This window comes from Tauraco erythrolophus, chromosome 1 (genome assembly GCF_009769465.1).
Source record: "Tauraco erythrolophus isolate bTauEry1 chromosome 1, bTauEry1.pri, whole genome shotgun sequence".
In the NCBI taxonomy this organism is placed as follows: Eukaryota; Metazoa; Chordata; class Aves; order Musophagiformes; family Musophagidae; genus Tauraco; species Tauraco erythrolophus.
Genome location: NC_141465.1, coordinates 36,098,544 through 36,117,385, shown reverse-complemented (window position 1 = coordinate 36,117,385; position 18,842 = coordinate 36,098,544). Strand labels below are relative to the sequence as shown.

The 18,842-nt window shown below is 45.1% G+C and overlaps 1 protein-coding gene across 1 annotated transcript in view; it reads right to left on the bottom strand.

The window, feature by feature from the left end:
* Positions 1-17,316, bottom strand: part of ABCG1 (ATP binding cassette subfamily G member 1) — a 51,107-nt gene extending 33,791 nt beyond the window's left edge. Inside the window, 2 exon segments of the mRNA XM_086608290.1 lie at positions 13,805-14,048; positions 17,275-17,316. Of these exon segments, the coding sequence (XP_086464416.1) occupies positions 13,805-14,048; positions 17,275-17,316 (286 nt within the window).
* Between the last annotated feature and the right edge of the window lie 1,526 nt (positions 17,317-18,842).

Genomic DNA, 18,842 nt, shown 5'->3' with positions numbered 1-18,842 from the left:
ATTATTACACCTGGTAGTCAAAAGTCTACTTTGGCCCAAACAGCATATGGCTGACATTCACCATTCTGACATTGCAGATGAACTGCGTTAGCTTCTCTATTTTTCAGAACACAGTTTTAGCAATTAAACCATACTAATGATGGTGAAAACGTGTCTTCTAGGTAGCAGGCCATACTCTTCCTTCAGCAAACTTTATTACGTCCGTTAATTTATATCAGAAATGAACTTGGCCCAAAATGTTCTACTGTAAGACAACACTACTGGCAGATTGTCGATACCTATTCCTTGGATAAGCTCTATCCATTATGCCATTGTGGCCGTTTCAAGGTTCATTTTGGCTCTGTACTTTTAAAGTGGTATAGTATAAACATCTGAGCTGAACTGCAGGTTGACGTCAAAGTTAGTTTTATTTATTGCAGAACGTGTGTTGCTTTTTGCCCCAACCCACTTTGGTTGGGAAGTTTTACTGTCTCTCAAAAAGAATCAAACAGTGAGTGTTAAATGCTACAGCCATGCTCTCTATAGGAAGGTCTGCTTTATTTTTATTTACTTGTTTGTTTTTATAATGTGTATATGGCATATTTAAAGTATACGGTATTCAGGAGAATCATAGAATCATAGAATGATGTTAATGCTTCTGTTTGGAGGATAAAGTGTAAGTATGTTAAGTGTTATTATGCATATTCTGGAGTTTCATCTTTCTTTTAGTGTCCCTAGGTGTCATACTATTACTGGACAAGACACAATCATTGTCTATGAACACCTAGTCTTACAGTAATCCTAGGAATTCATGGAATTGTGACTACTTCAGGAAATGTATTTTCTCCGTCAGGTTTACATCACCATTCTCCCAGACAAGAAATCAAAATAAGCCAACCCTTCTTCAGGAATGTCTGTCAAGCTCCTCTGACTGTTTTTAATATAGCTGCTCGCATACACAGTCATAAGTCAGCTTTTAAGACAGCAGAACCTGATTATTATAATCATAAATGGCAGCAACTCGATTACCTGTTTGCAGGTACTCACAACTTTCCCGAAACTTTCACATGTGAGAGTAAAAACATGCCAGTGTGAGTTCCACTTCAATGATGATCTGCATCATGGGGAAACCCTCCATGGGCTTAACAACAGAGCGGCCAGGCACACTATTTCATTCATTTTTAAATAGAAAGCTTAAAACCATCAAATAGCCAAGAAGGTCTAAAAATGGTCTTTGCACAGTTGCATGATAAGAGGCCAGTCACACTGAGCACAGAGACCGAGTCGAGGCTCAGAGGACCAACCCCACTAACCTACGCAGTGTAAACGCAGCCCCCCGAATCAGCCACTCTGAAGACACTCGAAAGAAAAGGACAGGACCACTGTTCCTGGAGGAAACCTCACCAAGGTATGTCAACACGGAAACTCTCTCCCTGGAATGCCGTTGCAAGCAAGAGAGGGAGATGTCCTGCAAAGGAAACAGGACTCATGACCGTGTCCTGCAGGGGTAACAGAAGTCTGGATGGTGTGGGAATTATGGAGGTGGGTGGCCTATGGGAGATATGGAGAGTGAGGCAGGGAAAGGGATGGATCTAAGACTGAAGGGGAACAAGCTGAGAAATTAGATGGAAAAGGAGATTAAAGGGGCCAGACACATGTGAACAGGCAGCTGGTCAGTACACCTATTTGACCAAGACCAGCCCCTGATCTCTGCATCCAGCCTGTACTCCTCCTAAACGCCATTCCCAACTATCTACCATTTGATGGCACCCTCTACTGCAGGCCTGTGTGCGTGAACGCTAGTGAGTATCATGACAGACTCATCACTGGAGTGAAAGGCTGCAAGCCTGAAGGCTTGTAGGTCTGGGTGCCAACAATTGGAGGAGACCAGAATCTGGGCCAGCGATTGGATTGATGAAGTATTCAAAACCTACTGGTGGAGAGACCTACATTGTGTGCGTGTGCAACCCACAAGCAGCCAGCAGGAAGGCACGGCAGCGAGCATCGATGTGGCTGGGTCTGCACGAGTGCGTCTGTGTTTAGGTGGTGCCATAAAGGCACTTCCATGCTTGTGCAGGTCCGTATGGCTGGCTGAGTGTATGGCACGTATGGATGCGTGCGTGCGCCTGTTGGGAATGTTTTGCCCTTACTAGTTACTAACTGGACCTGTAAATACAGAATCAAGGCTGCCAAGTGACAATTAGGCTGGGGCAGGAGGAATTCCTGTGAGTCCTGAAGCCCCACCAGGTTCAGCTACTGCCAGCAGCCTTCTTCTACAATCACCACAATTATAATCATAGAATCATAGAATCATAGAATGGCATAAGCTGGAAGGGACCTCAGAGATCATCTAATCCACCTCCCTGTCATGGGCAGGATGCCTCTCAACTAGATCAGGCTACTCAAGGCTCCATCCAACCTGGCCTTGAACATCTCCAGGGAGGGGGCATCCACAACCTCTCTAGGCAATCTATTCCAAAGTCTCACCACCCTCATACCGAAGAATTTCTTCCTAAGATCTAATCTAAATCTGTTCTCCTTCAACTTAAACCCATTTCCCCTTGTCCTATCAGTGGACACTCTTGTAAAAAGTCCCTCCCCAGCCTTCCAGTAGGTTCCCTTCAGGTATTCGCAGCTATTAGGTCCCCCCGAAGTCTTCTTTTTTCAAGGCTGAACAATCCCCAACTCCCGCAACCTGTCCTCGTAGCAGAGGTGCTCCAGCCCCTGGATCATCTTTGTGGCCCCTCCTCTGAACACGCTCCAACAAATCTATGTCTCTCTATGGTGGGGACACCAGAACTGAACTGGACTAGAAACTCCTGCAAATTTCCTGTGAAGAACTGACAGTTCTGACTACAAAACAGATCTGACCCAACTGGTTTTCAGAAAGGTCTCTGACCCAGCATCTGCACGCTTAATATTTATTTACTGTCAATTGGCTTCTCTGGGCAACTTCTCCTTCAAATAATCCTTCGAGATCAGGGTCAAAACCAAAACCCAAGAGATAACTTTTCATGGCTAGCTGTGCACAGATGTAGCCCTTCGCATTTTTCCTTGTCTTTCTGACTCTCACACTTCTCTGGTGGCAGCATATGACCTTCACCTTTCCAAGTGGAGAAGGAAGAGGAACTTGGTCCCAGACAGCCACCACAGGCTTCAGCTTTATAAGCCTCAAATAGTTATTTTAGACAGTCGGGCCTCAATGTTCATATTCATTAAGCTGGCTGAAGTTTGTAGCTTTTTGACCCAGAAAAAATAACTGCACTGCCTCTAATAGCAAATATTTACCTTCAGTCCCCTTCCTTATAATTGTGTACTCATTTACCAATTCTAGTCCTGTATGCTGGTGCTATTAGAGTGTTTAATTTCCAAAGCACTTGAGGTAATAACTGGATCATGGCTAAAAAATATTACTAGCCATGCTCTGTCTGTGCAGCCTTATCCACCTGACTGCTTCCGCAAGCACAAAACAGATGCAACATGGCAGAATTTAACTCCATTGCTTAATAAGACTATTAAAACCTTCAGATATTGTTTTTCGTCAAATTTCATATTAACTAGGTGCATCACTTTGAAAATTCCTTTCTTCTCTCGTCTGGCATAAAAGTCTACCCTCTGAAGATCGGCAAGAGAAAGAGCAGAGGTCTCATTCTCATTTACCCAGGAACCTGACCACTGCATGTTCCATCTTCTCCTCCCTCCTGTAGCAGATGTACTGCAATTATAAACAACATTTGTTATTATTCTAAACATCCAAAGCAGGAAGAAATATGATTCTTACACAAAAGATGTAGGCTGTAGATACTAGATGAGAGGCAGATGGTAAATATCTTGTAAAGCCAAGGTCTCTGTCATTTATTTTTCTTTGAAACGGATACGTAACAAAAAACGAACAAACAAGCGGTTAACTCAGTTTGACTTATGTAATTCCACGTACTTCTTTCTGGTAAGAATTTGGATGGCTCCACCCCTATCCTCTCTGAAGAGATTAAGTCTTCAGAGTGCATCTGTTTCTCCCACTGAAATCAGCAAAGTCTAAATGAACTGTAAATGAGAATACAAGCCTAACAGCAACAAAAAGTCCAAATGGGAAACGCAGTTACAAAGGTTCCCGCAGCGTGACTCAAGACATATTGCAGCATGTGTCTCCAGCCACACCATTTCCTAGACAGAATTATTTTGTCCTCACTCCAGAGAAACTTACACAGCACTAGTCCTTCTGTATTTTATACTACCACTTACATTCTGTACCAAAAATTAATTTCTAAAATCGTCTTTTCTAAGAGACAAAGTATCCAAAGGCCAAATTAACCACAAACGTCTGCACTAAAGCACATAATTCACAAGGGAGCCATTTTCAAATATCTGAATCATCACCAATGGGATTTTAACAGGCCTCCTGGTAATTATTTCAGGAACAAATGAAATACGTAAGAACATTTTATGATACCATTAACTTTTTTCCATGTATCTGAAAGTTGGTGAAAAAGTGACTACATTTGGGCAGATCTGGGGACCCTCAGCCCTTCCATTTCATAATTGACATAGGCTTTGATATCAACAAGAAGAAGCCTAGTACAGCTTGGTCCTGGGCTTACTGAGAACTCTGCCAGTACTAGGCACTAAAGCTGTCCTTGTAAACTACTTCATGCCAGAGAACTATATTTTCCACAAGGTACAGATGGTGGTTTTGCTCTCCTCCCTACCGATGGTGTTAAACAAAAACTGCTAGCTTCTAGGTTCAAAGCTGCCACAGTGGGCAGGTAATCTGAACCACTAACACCTCAGCTTGTTACTGTCCCAACGCTTTTGATAGAGAAAAACAACAGATCTCGTGCAGAAGTCTCTGACACAAGATTTGGTTATAGAAATCGCGTGGGATGGCTTTCGGAAGGAATACCTTAAAAAAAGAGGGCCATTTTTCATCTTACATGGATGCCATGTTTAAACAAGGCCTTTTATTGAAGTTCTTAAATAAATGAATCTGACAAGAAGGTAGATGGTCACTTCTCAAATAAATGAGGAAAGCAGATAAAGCAACAGGAAACAAAAGAGTAGGAGTTCGGCAGTGAATCAGTGAAGAAAGCTTACCCCTGAGTCTCAGGGATTCTGTGTCAGGCTATGCACTGTTCACCACCTGAATGGTTTGAAAAAGGGGGCAAATAGAGAGGTGACAACATGAACACAAAAGCAAGTGAATGATTTTACAAAAGAAAAATCCATTGAGAGCTAGCAGACACAAGGATCCTACAGCTGCTTTAGGAAACCTCTGAGCTGCGAGAATGCAGGGAAACACTACTACACACCTGCCTGCACTTCAACTCTCCCCCAAGCATTCAGCTCTCCCTGCTGTCAGAGAAGGGACGCTGGGCCAGGTGGACCTTCTCTGACTTCGTACAACGGTAAGCTGACCTAAACTCCCAGCTTACTTTTGTCAAAAATTCAGTCTTATGCTAGATACATACCCTTATCCACCTCAAGAGTGTGCAAGTCACAGTGGTTCTGGGGATGCGGCACGGCTGTTCTGGCTAATGCGTTTAGGTTTTGTCTCAAGGACATCCATCTCCAGACTGAACACCAACCCTTCCATTTGCAGTGCTTTAATTTTAAATCCAAATCAGTTCATTCCCGTGTGCTAAACTATCATGTAAATTTTGCGAGCATTCTCCTTGCGTGTTGTTTGGAGTAAGTCTTGAGATGTTAATTTTAATAGTAAGAACAAACGCTGTTTTCTAATAGAGGACAAAGGTAGCCACCAGTTTAACAGGTACAGTTGTGAATCACAATGCGGTTGTGAGGGTCCGCTACATTTTGAGTAGTATCATGTTCTCTGAATTCTGTCTTCCCAAAGCCAGCCAGTTTACCTACAAGAATAATGCTACAGGGAAGCGTGATGAAATTAATTTCTTAGAGAATACAGAGCTGAACTCTGAGATATTAAATCCCCTGAGAACAAAAGACCTGCCTTAGTAAGCAGGTAAGTTTAGACCCCATAAGCTTCCAGAAAGCACCTTCCAAAATGGCATGTAAATACACAAGTAACATGACTCCAACAGCATTTTTACTCTTGAGCTAGCTTTTATTCTTCATTGCTTTTGTGATTTTTCTTTTTTTTACTGAGATTATGGAGAACCCTGATCAACCACCTTAAGCCTTCAATTGCAAAATGACTCTTGCTTCATCTTCCTTCAGACTTCAGATATATCTTCAGACTATGGACTAAATTCTACTTTGAAATGTGAAAAAAGTACAACCGTATGATGCTGCATGCTGTCTTTACCTCCTCAGCACCTCAAGCAAGAGATGACTGCATATGGGCAAAGGACAACAAAGCACTTCATCAAACCCAACTCAGTGTAGAGAAGATCGTAGTGGAGGGCTATCAGGGCAAGATACAGCCAGCCTCCAACACCTGCTTACCGTGAGATGGAAACAGCAGAGATTGTATCTCAAACTCATGACAACTCACTGTCACCAATGCCATCACCACTCCCCTAGTGTACACATTCTGAAATGTTTTAATTGCTGTGTTTCTAAAACTTCCTTCCTCGGCCACAAGTTTTCACAACAGCAACCAATAAAATTTACGGTATTAAAACTAATGAAAAACAGTCAAGTCATCGTAATGTTTAGTTTTAATAAACAATATGGCAAAGAGAAAGAAGAAAAATATGTTCTACTCACACAAAAAGACTCAGAGATCAAAACTCACTGAGTCAAATTCAGACACAAAAAAAGATCTTGGTAGAAAAATAACCTGAAAAAACAAACCCACAACATAACAACGAGTTCCGCCGGGAGAAAAAAAAAGTAATGCTGAAGTAAGGTCATACTCATCTGGGAAACAGTAGAGAGTCAGACAAAGGGGCTGACCAAGACTTGTCCCAAATAACCTCTATTTTATACAACCCATGCAAGAGGATGCTAGGAGGAGTTATGTATCACTTAATAAAACACTGTGAACTATTCCGGTAACAGCAATTACTCAGTATGTTTTTACCATCTTGAGACAGCATAAGTGGCAAAGGAAAAAGGGCATGGATTTTATCAAGGGTGAAATATGCATTTAGAAATCCTCTGTTAAAAATCATGTTTCATTTTCATTCATTTCACTAACATTTTAAGTCACTGAAAAAGAATCAAAAAAAATCACAAATAATTACTCAAAAGAGTTTTTTACTAGTGTCGCAGTTCACTTCAACCAGCTTAACTTGTTTATTCTTTCTAACATATGGATTGTAATTTGCATACCTCCTGCTCTCTGAGATGAAAACACGCTCTCCGACAAAGCAGCAAAAACGGACGAAAACAATACAACCCATCTGTCAGAGAGAGGAGAAGAAAAAAAAAAACACCACAAAAACCAAAAAGCCCCCAAACCCTCTCTGGCAAAGGAGGTTTTTTTTGCTCTTTACTGTTCTGCATCTTTTCCTCCCATCTTAGCAACAGCACCCGGAGCAGCCAACCAGGGCCGGGGCGGCGGGTGCCAGCATCACCGCCGGGTTACTGCCGTGCATTGCCCGCCAGTAACCGCGCCGGGCGAGATCCAGACCGGGCATGCGGCACCTCTACCGCAGTGCACCTGCTGGGGACGAGGACAGGCTTTTTCCGACTCCTCCAGCATGGATTAGCAAATAATTTAGGGCAAATCCTCCCCTCACCGCCCCCCTCCCCCCCTTCTCTTTTTCATTTGGGTCTTCGGATATCTCCGGGGGGGGGGGGGGGGGGGGGGGGGGGGGGGGGGCGGGGAGTACGGTTGGTGAAATCTTTTAAATGAAGACACAGAAAGGATGCAGAAAAAAAAAAAGAAAAAAGCCTGAATAAATAAAAGAAACGGGTCTCTCGGAGCGCACGTACCAGAACTAATTCGTCACAGAGCACCAAAGCAAACTGGTGCTCAACCCAGCCTGTTTATATCTCTGCTGACGATGTGACAGGGGGTGAAGTTTCCAGCTTATGCAGAGATCAGTATTGACACAATATACAGCTGCCATGTAGGTACCTCGCTGTTCTCATGGCACTATCTCGGAGTGATAAAAGGGACCCTTTTTGTTTCATGAATATCAAGCAACCTGCCAAAAACTCCCGTGTTTCCCCCAACGGACACAACGGAGCCATCCAGAATAAGCACAGCCCTTCACTCCCTTCCTTCCACTCCGGCTGTTTAACGTGCTGAGTCTCAAAGCTATGAAGCAACAATATTGTGAGGAAAGACAGCACCTCTCTAGAGGGCTGGTAGTTTCCACAGGGTCCGAGCCATTAGAACAAACCCAAAATAACAGAAATACTGTATTTTCTGCTGAGCATGAATTTCTGTATTGCTACTAAACCACTCCATAAAAATACCCGGCCACATTTTGACTGGCCGGAGACCGTTCCCTCGCAGGTTACTAAAGACCAAATCCTACCAGAACTTACACTCGAATGCAGCACAAATGAGTCATTATAGTCCTAAAAATAACAACGGGGAAATTTCCAACTAAAATGTTGCCTAATTAACCATGAATACTGACAAGTATGAGAAAAAAAAAAAAGTAATCCCTGAGGTGTGAGTTTTGAAAGCCAATTTATTACTACTTTCTTCCTGGATGCACTCAAGTTATGCAGGAACAATATTTCCATTTCCACCCTACATTATGACAAAAACACCTAGAAACAATAGGACAAACGTCCTTTGGTGGGTATACAGAATACACGTATCTTTCCAAAGTAAAGCTCAATGAATTTAAGCAAGATAGAAGGCTCCAAAGTATTTTTTGTGCCCTCTTTGTATTTGGGACTATCCATAATTTCATCCCCAGATCATTCATTCTATTCAGATTACTTTATGGGGCTTTTAACAAAAATGGGAGAAAGCTAAGGCACTGACTTTTTTCCAAAATCCTCTTGCAAACAGTTTTCAGGCAGTCGTAGAATTAAAACCTACATGTCTGTATTTTTTTCTACAAACTGGTAAAACCAATATATGCTTCTGTGGTTTTCACTTCAAACTGCAGTTTAAACAGACCGTTCAGAAGCCAAGATAAGATCCGCTTTCAGATCTCCTTCTCAACCCTTAGATTAGGCTTTGTGACAAGACACTGAAATTTTGGCCAGTTTGTTCTGAAGTTCTATGGATCTTGCTTTTCCTCATTTAAGAAGCCCATATTGGATCTCACAGAGGACTCTCCCCTTTTTCTTCCCCTCCAAGCCAGCCAGCTCCCTCTTCCTAAAAGAAAGGAGAAGGCATTCTTGGACTAAGTGGCCCTATTATTTCTTTGTACACTAAAGTTCTTTTTTCAGGCTTTGCCAGTTCATGCTAATCTTACAACACATTGCCTCTGCTCCAGCAGTCCTGCAGCTGTCTTAGGTGGATGTGGAACCTCGCTGACTGGCAGGAGACCCCCAGCATACGCTTGAACAAAGGCTGGATTCAAAGATCAAGATACATTTTTGGTTCTGAAAGATAGTTACCCTCACAAGATCTGGATTAAGTCACTTACCAGTCTCTTTCCTTCAAAACTGAAGAAACAGTTGATTCTATCAGTTGACTAATTACCTAAAAGCTTTATGGGGAAAATGCCAAAGTCATCTGTGACCTTCTGCAACTTTTACCTCTCTAACCTTTTGCAAATTCCCATATTGGTAAGAACTCCTACTGAACAGAATGGGTCAGATACAGCTGCTTTCATCAAGGACTCACCTGCCAGATTCCTTCCCTGTTCATACCACTGACTTCAAAAGGAATTACACCATGAATGAATCAGGTCCAGAGTCATACCAATCTTTGCTAAGAATTTGATAAAAACTCATTAAAATGAGTAGAACAGCATTTATCATATAAATCTGAGAATGAAAATGTTCTTCCTTATTTTTAAAGAGAAAATGAGATTCAATAGATAAATGAGGCATTTTAAGATTGAGACACAAATCAATGAAAAACTCTAATTTGAAGTCCACAATGTCTTATTTAGCTGCTTTGTTGTTGACAACCAACGCAAATTCACATTTCTTTGTGCTTTTAATAAAAAGTAAATGATGTTACATACCATGAGCTTCATTGTCTGAACAATACAGCTGAGTACAGAACACAATGACAGCATTACTAACTACTCCTCCTTTCGTTAATTAGAGCCTAACATTAACATTACTTTGCAATACCATTTTTACTGAAGGGAATAGATTTTTTGTTGTTGCTCTTTAGCTGAATTTCTCTCCAACATGCTGGTACAAATTGTCTTTGCAAGGAAACTATACTTCTCCCTTTGCGACTGAACACTCATAAAAGGTTTTAACTAATTCATTACAATCATGGAGAAAGATGTAGAAATAGCAGAATTTTTTTTCCAAGCTCCATTTCAGAATAGAAACACTATTAATTTAAAGGCACATTTTCATAACAGCACATCTTATCACTTATTGCTGCGACCAGCACTCAAGAACATGTGACGGAGAGACATGCCTCATTTTATTTTTTTTTTTTCAGCTTGTGCATACAAGTTACTGTTTCTTGAAAATCAGTTGCACTTCCTACACTGGACTTTGTACCTTCAGGAATGGGTTTCCTGCCACTCTTCTCATAAAAAAGTGAATTTAAAATTTCACATCACAGCAATGTCAGATCCTTTTAGCACAGGGAACCCTCAGGAGTGTAAAGCTAAAACATCCACCAGTGTTTCAAGGCACAATATTGCCCTTTTGTTGAGCAGAGACAAATTAAAACTCATTGCAAAGTCCTAGCTTCCCATTGTAGGAGAAACCAGTAAGACATTCGGAATAGTTTTACATGTAATGTATCCACCTACAAGCCCGCTGGTTTTAAACACCGATATCCCAAATTGCACACAAACAACTCCATGGCAGAACCATTAATTCAAGGAATCTGACAGTCCTTACCTTCGTTTGAGACAATTTAGGCTACTTAGTTTTCTATTTCTCTAACGGAAAACCTTTTCTATTAAAACCAATACATTGGGTCAGTCACTGGAGTAGGGAACATGGCTGGTAGGAAAGTTTGTTTACAGAAGGTTTCTATAATCTGGCTGGCAATTCACCGAATCATAGAAGTGTTGCTTGGAAGGGGCCTCTGGAGGTTGCCTAGTCCAGCCTTCTGCTCAAAGCAAGATGATCACCAACACAAGATGACGTCAGCTGTGGCTCTACCCAGCCAAATCTTCTACACCCCCTGGCATGGAGGAAAACACACTGTCTCTGGGTGACCTGTCCCAGTGCTGCACCAACCTCCTGGTGAACAGATACTTCCTAACGCTCACTGTTAAGCCACACAAACTGCAATATGTTGTGCATCACCTGGCACTCCTGACAGGAGTTTGGCTCCGCTGTCTTTATAACTGCCCGCTAGGTCGTACACTAGAATGAGATCATCCCCCAGCTTCCCCTTCACTAGACCAAACAAGCCCAGCTTCCCTCAGCCTCTCTTCATAGGTCCCCTGATCAATTTTTTACCCCTGACAGACCCTTTCCAGCTTCCCAATATCTCTGTTGACCTGGACAGCCCAAAACTGGATACAGCATTCCAGTTGCGCTCTCACCAATGCTGACAAGAGAAGGATAACAACTTGCCTCCATCTGGCCATGTCCTCCAAAGGTAGCTCATTATGTGGTCTACTTTACTTGCAGTGAGAGTACACTTTGGCTCACATTCAGCCTGGCATCGACTGTAAATCTCCCAAGGCTTTTTTAACTCCTTGGCCAGCAGAAAAGTGCCAGGACCCACTGGCAGACAGCATGCCTCACGGCCACTCAGAGGCTGTCCTTAGCGCTCTGAGGAAAGACACATGGTGCAAGACCAGGTGAGGAGGGGAGGATATGAACTCCTGCTCACTGACAGCCAGAAAAGTTTAATCTCCTCTTCCAAATCTAAGTGTAGTGACACAGTCATAGCCAGCCATGCCCTTGAGCTAAATACCACAACTGGTCCTTTTCAGCAGCAGGATGTTTTGTCAGGATGTGCCATTTTGTTTAATCCAAGTCACTGAGACATGTCAGCAAATGCGGACAGAGGTTTTTGGTCTAGAACCTCTCAATCATTTTGGCCAACAAGAAACAGATTCAGTTAAAAACCTCAAGTTTTTAAATCTTACATGAGACGCTTTGGCATAGTTCCATTTCTTGGGGGAAAAAAAACTTCCAACATTTTGAGCTTGTTCTGATATGAGAAAAAATAATTTTGAATGCTTGAAAGTTGCTGCCAAACCAAGTTGTTCTCCTATGGACGGTATGGCTACATGCAATTTTAATACAGAATTAAAAGAAGGCAGGTGTGTGCACATACAGTTTTGATGTTGAAAAACCCATTAACGTCTCAGGTTTGCACATCCTTCAACAAATTAACAACTGTATGCACAGGCTGTCCACACACAGTATCACTTCTAATGGCCATAGATCCAGTGTTTTTCATACCACATGTTTTTAGACTATTAAAGCCTTGGTGTTGTGATAATGACACAATTTCCAGACAGCAGCAGTATACTTTGTGGAACAATTCAAGTGGAACCTTTAAGCCAGTGGATATATAGATTCAGAGCAAGTGCAGGTATCAAGTATGGCTCAGGTGAGTGGCACATTGGCAGGGGCTTATCTCTTAAGAAGCACTAAATCACACAACCATACCAATTTACGTTACTAAGAGAGAATTCCTCAAGGAAGAGCAATTATGTCATTTAGTACACAAAATTCTCCTGAAGATTTCAGTATTTTCTCTAGGGCTTATTTCTTCTCACTAGCAGGAATTTACTGCACGACCTAGTTTTCCTTTCTAGTCACACACACACACCGAGAAAAAACCCAAAAAACTCTCTAGGAAACACACAGCTACCCAAAGCAGATGAAAATATAAAAATAACAAATGCAAGGCAGATGAAAAAGGACAGAGTCACCTTACACCCACCTTTCAGAACTGGAAGAGATGGAGAGCTGAATATACCCTCCTTACTCCCATCAGTGTATCAGCACCACAAGAATTGTCTCAGAGCCAGCTGTAAGTGAAACTGGACTGCGAGAGGAAAGCAGTAACGCTTCACTTCTTTGAGATGCCTTCAATATCTGTATCGTTTTGGTGTGCCCTGTGTTGTAGGCTGTGAACTCTTTGCTGTGTATTATTAGGAAAGTAGTCAGCAAAAGAGCATCCTGGTCCTTGACTAAACCTCAGGATTCAGCCCTAGCAAGAGCCAGTGATTTAATCAGTTGAAAGAAATGGTAAGCTTAGAGGGACCCATCGTAGAACACCAAGAGACATGGAGGGGCTGACGTTCCTATAGCTCATAGCATTTATTTCCAAACACAGCGTTTTAAGAGAGAAATTTTTATCTTGGTTTCAAATGCCTTCTGAAATTCTAAGACACTGGCTGTTCTGAAAGAGTACTGAAAAAATAACCATTTCACAAAACAGCCAATCACAAAAGTAAAAAAAAGCATCCTCTTTCCCCCCACCTCCATCTTTAAACTACTGCATGCTCTACCCACCCTCAACAAAAAATTGTAGACACGCAAGATCACGGGACAGATACTTGGCAGCACTTCAGATATTTACTTCAGATACTTTAGAACTGGAGGCAAAAATAAGCAGTTGTATGAACTACTGCATCTACAGTTTCCTGGAGCGCCAACGGGCTGTACATCCCACTGCGTCAGGCTCCGGGAAAGTTTCCTGGTGCCGGCTGGGGGGCAGTGGGTATATCGAGAAGCCAAGCAAAAAGCAACTGTGAAAACATGCTCCCTTGACTCACTTTGCTTCACCATCCAGAACAGACTCACTCCACCTATCACAATCACCCACACTGGCAATAACGTCTGTGTGTTAGCCAAAATATTAAGTTTTCCTCACCCTTCTTCCTCCACCATGGCCCTTCTTGGATAGAGTATGACAGTTCTTTAAACTCAATATTCACAGCTGGTCTGCGGGGCAGGTAGGAGAAACGATGAGCTTCTGTCAGAGTATTGTCCATCTTTTTTAAATGTCCATTCATCAGTCGAATGTCTTGGTTATCTGTGCCATTTGAGACCACTTCATCCACTGAAACACACACTGACTTTGGCTCGGCCATGGTACAAGCAGAACTGCTGCCGTTCTAGAGAGAAAAAGTGGGAGAACAGACAAAGTTCACAGACTTTTGTTTAGGAACACGTTTCAAAACCTTGTGCATTAGAAGAATTATTATTTAAATAACACAAGAATCCAGCACAGTAACGCGCTGAAAGGTGAAAAGGAAAAAAAAAGAAAGCAATCTTTTGTTCTTTCTGCCAGTGTCTTGACAGAAGACGTAAAAGAGCTCTTGCACTTGCAGCACACAAAGGGCAGCTCCTTTAGCACCAGTTTCCCCTCAAAGGGTATGTACACAGTACATTGGTATCTTCAGAACAGAGCAGCTCTTGCACTAGATTAATACATTTGTAAGTTCAGTCTCCATTGTATTTGGTTTCTCATGCACTCAAAGAATTTGGTTCCAGTTACTGTCATTCCAGGGCTTGCACTGGGACAGAGCTGAGGGGGAAGGGAGCAGCTAGCTGAACAATTGTGCAGACATTTCAAAAGCCACTCAAAAAGTCTAAGAGCTCTTACCTCCTTTGGATCAGAATATACTTCTGTAAATGCAAAACTGCACAAGTTATATTTCTGCAAATTTTGAAATGGACTGTTATATGCCTTATTTGCTCCTGCACTGATAATTCTGGAGACTCTGCAACCTGGAACAGTACAACTTCTTTCCTAGAGGTCTGTTAGGAAAGCACTGCACTTTCCACCCAAAATCCTTGCACTTTCCTTGCTTGACGGTGATCCCTAACGGGAATCTTATCAGCTACGTAAACATATTAAACCCGGCTCCAGTACTCGCACCCTTGACACTGTAAGGTCAATGCTTTATGCTTACAATCATACCTCTTACCACGCTTTGCCCATCGTAACACTCAGTGCAACTCCACTTGGCATTTTTTGGACTGAACCTTTTTCCCTTCCTCTCCTGACCACGACAATGGCCTGTCACCTTCCCTTCTCTTCTTTTTTATTATGCACACAAAATATGAACTTTTTTCATTTCTTTTACCCGCATGGGCACCTTGCACCAATATCAACAGGACGTGTAAAAGGTCGAAGGTAAAACAATCACGGGTTTTCATCAGCTAAACAGAATTCTGAACAGTTCAGAGGCTATTTGTTGTCATCTGTTGTTTGGAGTATGTCTTAAGTAGGGCCCAACATCTGCACAACTGTCTATTACAAAATCTAGTATTTTTAATGCAGATCAGTACTGGAAAATACTTCTGCAGCTGGCTTATGTGCTAGGCTTTCCATGCTGTCACATCTGCCCAACAATCTACATGTCCCCAAAGGTACCTCTTGGAAAGCGTATGTGCTGCACTCCTTCTTAAGACATCCATGTTGAACACTCTCAAATAAAGACCTGCAGCTCATGCCACCATCTCCCCCTACTTGTCCTCTAATGCAACCAAGAAGTCACATTGCCTCCTTTTCACTGTGCCATTTTCATCCTCTCTGTCATGGTCAGTGGTCTTTCTATTTATGCTGCAAAAGCAGTGCTGCTCAGATCAGTCACTTGACGTGAACACTTATGAAAAACATTTAAAAAAGAACAGTCCCACATAACCACTGATGAAAAATATTTTAAAAAGTAGTCCTACATAACCACTATATATATATAGCTAGTGTCTTCATGTTCTTCATGCACAAGCCCCAAGTTCTGGATGTAAAAATCAGCTCCGCTCACAATGTTTTCTCAAGCAAGAGATTTTAATCGTGCTCTCAACTTACTCACAAGTCAGGTATCCAGTAACACTTATTCCCAATTTCTTAGTTGACTGCAATGGCATGTAATTTGAACATAACAAAAGTAACGTGAAACACCTTAGAACTGAACAATTATAGTAGGGGAACCTCCCTCTTCCCTAAAAAATAGGAGAAGATGAGTTAATGATATTCTTTCCGAAATGTTTTCAAGGCTTACTTTGGCACTCATAAGCTGTTTGGGTAGAGGAACCACTAAGCACCTTCACACACCAGAGGGAATATCCAAAAACTAACTCCCAATGAGCAGGTCACCTTGAGTATTCAGGGGACGGTCAAAGCCTCTCCAGTTTAGATCAATTCAAAAAGAAACATCCTTTGGACAAGGTCCTTGTCTCCGCCTACTTAATCATCTGGGAGTACGAAGCCAGAGACTTTTGCTCCTGGGACATTAAACAAACCATTTCAATCACCCAGTGGACTGAAATGCCTGTTTTCAGCAGAGGATGACAGAGTCCTACCAGCCCTCGGTCACACGCCTGTCCCCTGCCAGGCACCACCTGCTATGAGCGAGGGTCCCCTCTCAGGGACCACCTGCTACAGGCGAGGGTCCCCCCTCAGGGACCACCTGCTATGGGCGAGGGTCCCCCCTCAGGGGCCACCTGCTACAGGCGACGGTCCCCCTCAGGGACCGCTTGCTGTAGGCAAGAATCTCCCCTGCCCCGAGCGCGGCAGACATGACTCCCAGTCGCGGGATCATCTTGGCTTGCAAAGAGGTGATCAACGCCCGTGGTTACAACAGCCGGAGGACTAACCGAGCCCTGCGGAGAAGGAACTGCTCCTCAAACACACCTGAACTCCCTCCGAGCATCTGCTACCACCAACACACCGCGCGTCCCTCCACCGCCACACCGCCGCGAAGGTGCGGCCGCGCACTTCACACCGCTGGCCATTTCAACTCCCTCCCTGCGCACCGGACACGGCCGTGCCCACGCCTGAGTTGGCTTCACACAGTTTTATTTATTTCCTGCAGAGTTTTATTTCGCCCGTGAGGAGCTGCACCGCTTCCCGGCGCCCACCGGGCTCGGCGGCGAACGCCCGCCCGTTGGCACAGCGGCAGGACGGACCCGCGGCCCCTGCCCGCTCCCTCGCCAGCCGCCTCCCGCCCGTGTGCCGCCCGCCCCGGGCGTTATGCGAAGGTTACGGTCCCTCCGCAAATCTGTCTGGAGAGCGGCGGGGCGCAGCTGCGCAGCGAGCATGCTCCGAGCCGCCGCTAATCCCCCGGCCTTAGAGGTAACTAGCGGTCAAGCCCCGCCATGCGCCGCCGTCCCCTCACGCACCCCGCCCGCCATGGGGGGATGCCCCGCAGCCCGCACCCGGCACCCTCCGGCGGGACGCAGCCCCGAGCCCGCCGCCCGACCCCGGTTTTCCTCCAGGGAGAGCGGGAAGGCGCCCCGCGGAGCCCTCGCTCCGTTCCCCCCGTAGCCCCGCACCTCGCCCGCCCCTCGCCGCGGCCCCGCGGAAGGAGGCAGGGAGGGCAAGGCGCGCCTTACCAAAGCGGTGCCCAGGGAGAAAGCCGCCATCAGACATGCCATGTGCCCCGCTGCCCGCCCGGCTGCTGGCGGCAGCTCCCGCTCCGCCGGCGCCGCGCGGAGCCCTCGAGTGCCGCCTCTCCGCGCCGGCGGAGCCCTCGAGTGCCGCCTCTCCGCCCAGACTGGCTGCGGGAAGCAGGCGGGCAGGGAGGGAGCGGCCTCCCGCCGCGCTGGGGCCGCCTCCGCCCCGGCCCGCCGCGGCAGGCACGGCCCCCTCCCGCCCCCGCCGCGGGGCTGGGGAGAGCCGGCGGGGCGGCGCCGGGGGCCGGAGGCGCGGAGGTACCGTCCGCCGTGGGGAGGCGTGGGCGGCGTGTCCCGGCGGTGGGCACCGGCTCGCCCCGCGGGCAGCCGTGGCTTTCCAAACTCTGCCGACACACGCGGCAGGCACCTCTCCAGGGGACCGGGTGCTGAAGACGGCTGGCCGGGAGGGACATCCCGGCGGAGAGCTGCCGGGCATTGCCTCCGCACTCGTAACTGCCACAGTTTGCCGCCCGGCTCCCTAATGAGCACCCGGAGGGGACGTGGGATGGCGTTCCCCGAGGAAATGGGGAATCAAAGCACCATCTCATTGCGCCTTGTGCCATCCCGCCTGCACGAGGAGGAAATGGCTCTTCTGGCCCTGAGACTCATATGCCGTTGATTTATAAGCTGAGCAAGCCATTATGGTCCAGAAATGGAGAGAAAGGAAGGTTGTCATCAAGTTTCCATCTTTGTTCTTTTCCCCCTCAAATCTAAGACCAGCATTTCGGCGAGGTCCTGCAAAGACGGGGCCTGAACCACTCACTTGCCCGTGAAGTGCAAGGGGCGGTGTTGGCGCTGCTGACTCGAAGCTAGATCCATGACAACATTTTGAGTAAGATTCATTATCCGTGCTACCTGGTGGCAGAGGGCTCTGCCCAACCAGTTCGCACCAAGAAACCAGATACTGGAAGACCCACCAACTGTCTGAAGTGCCTGTGAAGTTATGTACCCGCTGGGCTTATTTTCGGCATGTGCCGAGTCTCCTCTATTCCTCTGGAAGTAGCAGGAAGAGCAAAACTGGGGATATGAATGATACGAGTATGAATTTTATCCTTCCTGAGCTGTGGAGGGGTGTTGACCACAGGCAGCACAGCACTGCGGGGAGGGAACTGCTCCTCTGAACATGGGCGCCCGGTCAGACAGGGGCTTTACTCTGGCAGTACCCTCCCTCCTGATAGCAGCCAGGAGGTGGATGCTCAAAGAAAAGTATAAGCACAGGGCTAGCTTGTATCAGATGTCTCCTTGATGCTCTCCCAGCCTACAGCTGTTTTTTGCTCAAGGACGTCCTGACTCCGTGGTCGCTTCGGAATGCTCTAATAACCCTCAGTAGATATCTCTTCTAGTCCAGACTCCCTGTTGGAAACACATGAACTTTTACCATCCGCAACATCTCGATTACTAAGGAATAGAGTGTGGTGATTCACCAGGCTTGACCAAGATTCAGTCTGTAGGTAAGGCAGAAAATTATTTACTTACAACACTTTTTGAGGAAGAAATGGCTACCTGCT